The 11,114-nt window shown below is 37.3% G+C and overlaps 1 protein-coding gene across 1 annotated transcript; it reads left to right on the forward strand.

Moving 5' to 3' along the window:
• Nucleotides 1-3,268: 3,268 nt before the first annotated feature.
• LOC113093143 (cell wall protein DAN4-like) lies at nucleotides 3,269-8,451 on the forward strand. Its single transcript, XM_026258993.1, has 10 exons — nucleotides 3,269-3,617; nucleotides 3,820-3,881; nucleotides 3,995-4,119; nucleotides 4,346-5,088; nucleotides 5,318-5,382; nucleotides 6,645-6,826; nucleotides 6,962-7,074; nucleotides 7,162-7,226; nucleotides 7,320-7,498; nucleotides 7,752-8,451. Exons 3-10 carry the CDS (start codon nucleotides 4,017-4,019, stop codon nucleotides 7,841-7,843), a joined length of 1,542 nt encoding a protein of 513 aa, XP_026114778.1. The 5' UTR covers nucleotides 3,269-3,617; nucleotides 3,820-3,881; nucleotides 3,995-4,016; the 3' UTR covers nucleotides 7,844-8,451.
• The last annotated feature ends 2,663 nt before the right edge of the window (nucleotides 8,452-11,114 follow it).

Genomic DNA, 11,114 nt, shown 5'->3' on the forward strand with positions numbered 1-11,114 from the left:
CACCATTTATAACAGATTCAACAGAAGAAGTTTTAACAGAGTAACTCAACTTTCAACTGTAGAATTTACTGATCAATCAACTACAATCTCAACACCTCAGTCAACCACAGAAATTACAGCTGCAATCACAATAAAAGAAACTGTGGTCTTGACTGATGTACCAACAACGAAAAAGGCACTGGAACCCACAACAACATTCACATCAGGAATATCTAAAAGTGTCACATCTAAGGATGATTTAACCACAGAGACTGAATTGACAACTATAGGATTACTAATCAACCAGCTACACTATTTATACCAAAATCAACCACGGGAGCCCAATCGTTTACTAAGATTCCTGATTTATCGACTACTAATTCTACAGGGGAATTCACAGCAGAAATGATATCACAAGAAATTACAACTAAAGGAAGTGCTGGTACTTCGCAACACACACAGACTACAATCCAACCTATAACAAATGTCCAATCAACAATGACTACATTGCAGATTGAAACAGGTACAGCCCAACCTACTTTCTCAACAACTTCCCAGACCATATCTTCTGCTAAACCTAATCCATCTGCAATCAAACCTACAACTAATGCTCAATCCACAATTACACCACAACCTGTAGCAGCTACAGCACAGCCTACATTTTCAACAACTGCTCAGCCTACACATACAGTCCAAACGGTTACTTCACAATCTACAAGAACTGAAAATCAACCTACAACTAATGTCCAATCCACAATTACTACATCACAACTTGCAACAGCTACAATCCAGCCTACATTCTCAACAACTGACCAGCCTAGACATACAGCCCAAACAGTTACTTCACAATCTACGCAGACTGAAATTCAACCTGCAACTAATGCCCAATCCACAATCACTACATCACAACTTGCAACACCTACAATCCAGCCTATATCTTCAACAACTGCCCAGACTACAAATACAGCCCAAACTCTTACTTCTCAATCTACTCAAACTGAAATTCAACCTGCAACTAATGCCCAATCCACAATTACTACATCACAACTTGCAACAGCAACAAGACAGCCTACATTCTCATTAACTGCCCAGTCTACACATACAGCCCAAACGGTTACTTCTCAATCTACACAGACTGAAATTCAACCTGCAACTAATGCCCAGTCCACAATTACTAACCATCACAACTTGCAACAGTACAATCCAGCCTATATTCTTCAACAACTGACCAGCCTACACATTACAGCCCAAAACAGTTACTTCACAATCTACACAGACTGAAATTCAACCTGCAACTAATGTCCAATCCACAATTACTACATCACAACTTGCACAGCTACAATCCAGCCCCTTATTCTCAACAACAGCCAGCGTCTACACATATAGCCCACAACGGTTACTTCTCAATCTAACTCAAACTGAAATTCAACCTGCAACTAATACCCCAATCCACAATTACTAATCACAACTTGCAACAGCAACAACACAGCCTACATTCTTAACAAGTGCCCAGTTCTACAAATACAGCCCAGATTGTTACTTCACAATCTACCTCAAACTGAAAATCCAACCTATAACTAATGCCCAATCCACAATTACTACATCACACTTGCAACAGCTACAATCCAGCCTATATCTTCAACAACTGCCCCAGACTACAAATACAGCCCAAACTGTTACTTCTCAATCTACTCAAACTGAAATTCAACCTGCAAGTAATACCCAATCGACAATTACTACATCACAACTTGCAACAGCAACAACACAGCCTACGTTATCATCAACTGCCCAATCTACAAATACAGCCCAGACTGTTACTTCACAATCTACTCAAACTGAAATCCAACCTATAACTAATGCTCAATCCACAATTACTACATCACAACTTGCAACAGCTACAATCCAGCCTATATCTTCAACAACTGCCCAGATTACCAATACAGCCCAAACTGTTACTTCTCAATCTACTCAAACTGAAATTCAATCTGCAACTAATGCCCAATCGACAATTACTACATCACAACTTGCAACAGCAACAACACAGCCTACATTCTCAACAAGTGCCCAATCTACAAACACAGCCCAGGACTGTTTCTTCACAATCTACTCAAACTGAAATCCAACCTATAACTAATGCTCAGTCCACAATTACTACATCACAACTTGCAACAGCTACAATCCAGCCTATATCTTCAAACAACTGCCCAGTCTACAAATACAGCCCAAAACTGTTACTTCTCAATCTACACAGACTGAAAATTCAACCTGCAACTAATGCCCAATCCACCATTACTACATCACAACTTGCAACAGCTACAATCCAGCCTATATCTTCAACAACTGCCCAGTCTACAAATACATCCCAAACTGTTACTTCTCAATCTACACAGACTGAAATTCAACCTGCAACTAATGCCCAATCCACAATTACTACATCACAACTTGCAACAGCAACAACACAGCCTACATTCTCAACAAGTGCCCAATCTACAAACACAGCCCCAGACTGTTACTTCACAATCTACACAGACTGAAATTCAACCTGCAACTAATGCCCAATCCACCATTACTACATCACAACTTGCAACAGCTACAATCCAGCCTATATCTTCAACAACTGCCCAGTCTACAAATACAGCCCAAACCATTACTTCACAATCTACACAAACTGAAATTCAACCTGCAACTAGTGCCCAATCCACTATTACTACATCACAACTTGCAACAGCTACAACCCAGCCTATATTCTCAACAACTGCCTATACTGTAACTACTTCACAACCTACACAAACTGCAATCCCACCTATAACTACAGCTACATCTCAACCCAACTCAGAAATAACCCAACTTCAGAGTACAAAAACTGTTGCAATCCAGTCTACAATTATAACTCAGCCAACACATACAACAGGTTCCAATGCTACCAAGAAAGACCAGACCACAACTAAATCCCAACCTATATCATCTACAATCCAGTCAACGACAACAAACCCTGCAAACAGCTACAACAGTTAAACAGTCAACAATTATAACCCAGCAGATTACAACAGCTACAACTGAGACTAGAACAACTCAGCTGACAGTAACAATGCCATTGACAACAAATTCACCCCAACCCACCAGTACATTTCAAGCAATCAAATCTACAACCCAAACTATAACTCTTACAATCCCACCCACCACAATTACAACTCAGTCTACAGCAGCAACTACATCCCAACTACATCCCAAACCAACTTTTACAAACCAAATGACAACACAACAACTTTCAACTGGTACAAACCCAGTTTATATCTGCTGCAACCCAACCTACAACAAATGCAATCCAGACTTCAACCCCACATGTATCCCCTGCTCTGACTCTAACACAGCCTTCAACCCAGCTTACAACTTCAACTATACCTGCAACTACCACCCAAGCAAAAACAACTGCAACCCACCCTATATCTACTGCTACCCTTACTACAGGAACAAACCATATTGCTATCACAACTACAACCACACCTTTACTTGAAACAACAGCACCACTCACAACTACAGTTGAAGTCAGATTTTCCAGCTCAGAAACATTTAATACTTCACTTTTTGACAGAAATTCAGATCTCTATAAAGAACGAGAAAGAAGAGTCAAAAACGAGGTATGTGACAAATGTTTATCTCCTAGAGGAGGATGTAGTTTTGAACAGCCAAAATCACAAACTAAAGTACACATTTTATTATATACTAGAATTTGGATGTAAAATATTTAAAGTGACAACAAATGTATCATCGCCTTAACTCTTTCCAGTTTGAGTTTTTGCATTTTTCCTAAATGTGTCATATCTTGTAACTTTTCTACAGTTTGTGCCTATCTTTAAAAAAGCATTCCAGTTCTTCTTCAGACTGACAGTGATTAGATTCAGGTGGGTGACAAACATATATAGTGCCCATAATTTTATCTTAAGCCATATGTTAACTTATGTTGATGAAATCACATCTTTAACAAATACCTTGTTTTTCCCTTTCATTCTTGTAGTCCTGGATCAGTCATCACAGATATGAATTTGGAATTCAAGAAAGACAGTCTTTTGCCAGATGACAATGAGATCATACGTACTATCACCAGTGCCAATACTACATTTAATATCACCAGTGCAGAAGGTAAAGCCTGTCAGTTAAAAAAAAAAAAAAAAAAAAAAAAAACGCTCTGGTTGCACTATTTTGTACTTCCCTTTGAGTGCTTGTTACTTACAGTGTAAATTTGTCCCTTATGTTTCATTGTGGTGTTTTACTTTACAAATTAATTTGTTCACATGAAGACCAACATTGATTTTTTCCTTTTTATTTTACACCTATAATACATCTGCAATTCAACCACCACCAACAGTTATACCAAAAGCTGACCTTTCCACTACTACCAAATATACTGCAACCACAACCAAGCCCACTGAAGGAAAGATAACCACACATCAATCAACAACATTGACAACAAAAACAACAACAACAAAAGCCGCAAACACCACGCAAACAACAAAAGCCACAATCACCACGCCAACAACTAATGCCACAATCACCACGCCAACAACAAAAGCCACAACCACCACGCCAACAACAAATGCTACAACCACCACGCCAACAACAAAAGCCACAATCACCACGCCAACGACTAATGCCACAATCACCACGCCAACAACAAATGCCACAATCACCACGCCAACAACAAATGCCACAATCACCACGCCAACAACAAAAGCCACAACCACCACGCCAACAACAAAAGCCACAATCACCACGCCAACAACAAATGCGACAACCACCATGCCAACAACAAATGCTACAACCACCATGCCAACAACTAATGCCACAATCACCACGCCAACAACAAAAGCCACAACCACCACGCCAACAACAAAAGCCACAACCACCACGCCAACAACAAAAGCCACAACCACCACGCCAACAACAAATGCTACAACCACAACAGCCAAAACCACCACCACAACAGCAGTTCCAACACGCCCTCCACCAGTTGTAACCATAGAGTTTGTCATTTTAGTAATATTTACTCCAGACCTTCAAAACACACTAAGTGAGGCATTTAAGAAACTAGCAGACGAAGTTCAAAATGAGGTGAGTCTTAAACAACAGAAACTATTGGGGGGATTTAGTAGCATGTGGAATTAATTCAGCTTGTTTTGCACTGATGCTTCTTTGGTTTTCATCTTTAAATCAAGTTGAATTTAGTATCCCACTTAGTTTCCCGCGGTGATCTTTTGAAAACCATTTTGGCAACATGATCAATGCATTTAATCCTTATATTTGACATTTAATGACATTCCCAAAACTCATTCTTCCATAGTGTGACAAAATATATAAACTGAAGTATGGAGTTCTTTTCATCAGGAGTATTGTGAAAGCTTTCAGGTGGGTTTCTATTTCTTTTCTTAATTCAGTTCTTCTAGATTTATTAAAGGTGCAATACATTATTGTCTTCAGAATTTTTTTTTGTTATGCTGGTTGAATGTTTCTTTACATCCCAATATCAATCATTAAGTTAAGTGATCTAAATATATCTATCTTTATTTATATATTCTGGACCAGGACCAATAAATGGTCACACAATCAAAACGCTATGTCCAAGCATTTTAAAAGGCTTTCCTACCTGCCTTTCAACATATGTATTAGCATACCTCTGCGTAGCTGGTTCACGCGGACAGGATACATAATCATAATTATCAATGGCAGACAAACATTAAAAACCCCATCTTCCTTCCTGGTATTGTATTACTTTTAACGTTTTCTCACCGGTGAATGACACGTGCTGTAGCCCAGCGGTTCGCAAATTCCAGTACTCGCGCCCAGTTAACACACCTGATTCAGATAACCAGATCATTAGAAGTGAGCTACATACATTCCGATCATATGATCCCTAAACATTGTTCATCGCTCCCTACTTCCTAAGCAGGGGAAATCCATTGAAGTTTACTTCACTTGGGAAGCATCTTCACACATAGATGAAACTTACTAGAGATGTTTAAAGTGTGACTTAATATGCCTCTGTAAATAAATACTAGTAAAATGTATGTCTTTCACACTTTAATGCACTTTTTATGGAACATATATTCTTGCTTCGAACTGGATGGCAGAATATTTGGTGATGTCCACTTCACAGGGCACTTACGGTCACATGTGATAATATATATATAAAATGTGTGTGTGTGGGGGGGGGGTGCTTATGTAACCTATTGTAGTAATGTTTTCTCTGTATTCTGGTCTGTGAGCATATATGCGTTCAGGGGGTGTGGGTTTAGACAGTGATTGCAGGGAGGGTGGGACGTTCGTTTTCAGTGCTATCAGGCTAAAGGTAGCATTTTCAAAGCTCTCTTACTGCACCTTTAAGAGATTCTTTAAAAACATCTCCTGCATATAGATTTAGTACATTTGTATGAATAATTAATCTCTGTGATATAAAGGGTCCATCCAGATTACTTCAATTTCAACAAATAAATCCTCTATGATTCTGCTGTTAAAATGTTATTTGAGATCCCAACTTCCAACAGCTAATCTACTTAACAATTTTGGACCACTTGAGATGCAGTAACCCAGTTTTATGAAAATATAAAAGACTGAATACTCATGTCTTCCACACTGACAGATGTAATCTGTAAACGTGTAATTCTTTTCAGAGCTGTTGCCAGAACCCGAGCAGATCAAAATGTACAGGCAGAGCTTGATTTAGTGTTTAGTCAAACATCCACTGAACCGATCCCCAACAACACTGACATTGTGGAGACTCTGAAAGAAGCCGCTACAAATCCAACGTCAGGCTTCAACCTCACCCTTGATGCAACCTCTATTATTGTTGTTAGTAAGTTGAAATCACAACTGATTTAGAGTTTTTTGATATACCCAATTTCTAAGATTTTACTTTGTTAACATGACTATTATGTTCATCACAATTTGTGATACTAATGAAAATAATACAATTAATTCCTTTTTGTAGAATCAGTGAAGATAATTCCACTGACAATCCTCACCAATGGAACCTTTGTGGCTGCTCTTTCAAATAAAAATTCTACCGAATTTCAGAACCGGGCTATGATGATGAAAGTAGGGGTGAGTGTGACATGTCTACTTATGAACTTTGGGTAAAATGCTTTTACAAAATAAAGCCAGTTTTGTTGAACAACTCTTGTTTTGTAGCTTGAACCTTTCTTCTTCGCTGATTATCAAACATCATTCAGCATCATATCCGTAACGAACTTCAGGTATGAATATGCTGGTGTGTTCTTGAATATAGCTACTGATTCAACATAACACTCAGTTTTCATTGATGAATCTTGATTCCAAACTCTCTCCAGTGATGCCAATGTAAAAATAAGGAGCGTGCCCACGATCCGAAACTCCATGGATCTTGTATTCGGAACGGAAGCTGTTCTACCCAATAACACCCAGATAGTGAACACTGTGGTACGAGCAGCCAGAGACAACACACTACCCTTCAAGATCTTCACTTCTTCAATCATAATAAATGGAATCGGTGAGTGATGCACTTTAATCTTGCACTGCACTCTAAATAAGGCTCCCAAAAGAAGCCTTTCTTCCAAAAGAAACCTTTAAATGGAGTGTACAGCAAAACAAAAATAAAATGGTTCACTCAGATTGATGTTTATACTTTCATCAATACACTCATGTACTGTAAATGTAGATGTTTTTAGATAATGTTCCACATTGACAATGAATGATATATTTTAAGTTCTGTCTGTTCTGCTGTGTTTTCTTTTGTGATGCAGAATTTTCATCAGGTGAAGTCAGCAGCAGGATCAGTGTGGTGACCGCTTCATTCCTGGTTGCTGTGTCGCTTCTGGTTCCATGGTTTAACTGAACCTAACCTCTCATGCAAATATAACTGATTCAGACGGGTCTGAATCTTCCATGCCTCAAATGAAGGACTCGTACATGTAAACAAAACTCTGAATGCATCAGTTTTTTTTTAGAACTGAATGTGTCTGTTTTTAGCTCTGGTTCTGTTTTCAGAAAGGGGTAAAAAATCTTTCGTTATACAAGCACTTTTAGTAATTTATTTAAAAAAAAATGTTTGACTCTTAAATCTTATTGTCATTGATTTATTTTCTGATAAATGTAATCTGCAAATCAAGGGGCAGTTCTTTAAATTCTTTAATTTATTTTTTGTTAATTCTGTATATGTGTGGTTATCGGATCAGTAAAACAAGTGGGTTCAACTTTACAATCTACAAAATAATACTATAAGCTACAACAACCACATTTTCAACTGAATGCTATTTTAATATTGTAATATATATTTATATAAATGTGTAATATATAACCAACTCTGTTATATCTAAGATAAACTCTGGCAAAACTACTGAAATTCATTGCACATGTCTAACGGTCCAAATTACTCATGGTTTGGTTTTTTTCTCAATTTTACAGTCATGGTTTTCGGTAGCACGTCCTGATTTTGCCAAGTCCGATGTGTTCCTAGGTCAACATATTTTGTTGACCCTGGAACAACATTTTACTCCAAAAATATATTCTTAACCATATCCCTACACCTAAACCTAACCTTCACCATGAGTAATCCCTAAAATCAGAGGAAATGATAGATGAATGACACTGATGTACAAGCACCAAACACTGATTTTAAGCATAAACTTCACAAAATCTATAAACTGGTTCTTCAAATCTGATTGGTTAATCACAATGTTGTTCCAGGGTCAACTACGATGTTGTCCCAGGAACATGTCTCACTTGGTAAAATCAGGTTAGGCTTTTCGGTACGGTTCGGTATGTGCTATTTTTTGGGGGAAAGTACTATACTGTCAAATAAAGACAATTAGAACATATAATTGAACCGCTAGCTAGCAACAGTAAAAATAAATACAATAGAGCAAAGACAAATAAAATTAAGAGAGCTTATTTATTTTTTATTTTTTAGGTAGGTCCAACATTAGTTTTATGTGTTGTTATTTTTAACAGGCCATATTACAGAAGCCTTGTGAGGTTTAAGTTGGACCACAGTGCAAGTGCGTTCCGGACCTAGGGTGGAGAACAGTAAGGTTCAGATTTTTACCAAAACCGTTACAGCCATGGCTACAAAATATCTGTAACACATGCCACATTCTCGGGTTTCTTTTCATTTCTCAGTTTACATGTTGTTTTCTCAGCTGTCATATCTAAAATCAGATTCTGAATCTCCACCCACAACCCTGTCTGTCCAGTTTCTGCTTAGTTTCATTTCTGCATTGATTCATAAGACTTTTTTTGAGAAAACTAAAACTTCCGTATAATCATACCATCGTCACAGATATCCACTTCATTTTTAACATAAGGGCATTTGTGACCATTTGGAACTTGAATGTGTGAGACCTCTGTATAATTCACTTCCAGATTCACTTCCAGTCTGTCATGCTGTTTGATATAATATAAATAGGCTGATGAACTGGAAGTCTGGAACATTTAAAGAAAATGGCTTCCTTCCTTCCTGCAAAATCAGGTGGATAGCCTAGAATTAATTACAGATAGAGGTGTGACAGATTGAATCTCACTGCGGTGTTTATGCATACCCGGAAGGCTGCAGTCCAATGAAAATATTTGTTTACATTCTCAAGTATTGTGTACAAGGGCTGCATGATTAATCAAATGTGATTGTAATGTGTATCTCATCAGAAAAGCCAGTTCTGTGATTCATAGTTAATCTCCATCACATGCTTTCAGATGGAGCAGCATTTAATACACAGAGCCGTAGTTCTCTGACAAGCAACTAAAACTATGTCCATAATCGCAGGCCGATTTAATCAGGCACGCAGGATATTTCATAGTGATTAAGGCTAGCATTGCATTATCACATACTTAATTATAATTAAAAGTATAATAAGACAAACTCAGATAAACCATATATTGTCATAGTCGTGTGTTTGTTAGACATGTTGACTTAATAAAAGCAGCTAAATCTTCTGTTTATTCAGCTAGCACTAAATGGATTCCCGGAATTCTTGTAAATATTACCACATGGACAGAAATGTGTCAGCAGCATTACAGTCAGATGATTAGTCTCTTTCTCAAAGACATTCCATCATTTCTTCCATCTATCTCTGTTCTATCTCCAACGATAAGATCACAAACCTGTTCTCATTCTCATGTGCAAAAACCATTTCTTAATCTGAAAACAAAATCTGGCTGAAGCACACGAATATCATATTCTTGAAAATATATTAATTACACGATTAAATGAATCAATAAATGCAATCAAATGTTATTAATTGGCTATTTCTGTTAAAAATATATCATGTATTGTTTCCAAAGACAACATAACCAAATATTACATTGAATTTTTCTATCATCTTGTTTTCTTTATCTAAGCACGATGTTTGGAACCGATTGGTCGAAGGAATCACTGGTCTTAGTTTATGAGTCAACATTACCAAAATTATATAAAAAAAGATTTATTTACTTATTTTTACTCTAAAACAGAAGTGCATGAGCTCAAATCAATGAAACCCACAATCAACCAGTTTCAAAAAGAAAAACTAAACTGTCCTAACTGAAACAGAACAAGGTTGATGATAATACAGCATAATGAGAGATTTACAAGCAAAAAAGGCCAGTCATTTTTTGACAAGGAATTAGTTAAATGATTTTCAGAACAGAACAAGGGTTAAGAAAATGATTACTTATCAGAATCACCTTGTTTTAGGGTCACAAATAATACAACTATTCATTGTTAAAACTACTACCAAACTGATCACCTAAATGAAGTAGAATGAAATGCACAAAGTTTAGCTGACAAAAATCCATTGTCCATCAGTTTTCAATCAGTTTCACTTTCCAGGAACCACAATGTGACAATATTTTTGACTTTTCTCAGCTGAACCTTTTGTCAACTGACCTTTACTGAGGTAAAAATACAAAACACAGAGATAAGAAACCAGTAAAACCACTTTGGATAGGCACTTCCAAACTTCCAAACTTCATCTCCATTGAGTTTTCTTCTTCTCGTACTCTCATTCCAATTTAATTATTACTTTGTGACTACAGTAACCACTTCATGAACCTGGACGTATTTTCTGTGACGTCTCTCTGCAAATGTTTTTCACAAGGTAATGTTGCCTGGCAATGAGTATTTGTATGATTCG

The sequence above is a fragment of the Carassius auratus genome, unplaced genomic scaffold (genome assembly GCF_003368295.1).
Source record: "Carassius auratus strain Wakin unplaced genomic scaffold, ASM336829v1 scaf_tig00214897, whole genome shotgun sequence".
NCBI classification, from domain to species: domain Eukaryota; kingdom Metazoa; phylum Chordata; class Actinopteri; order Cypriniformes; family Cyprinidae; genus Carassius; species Carassius auratus.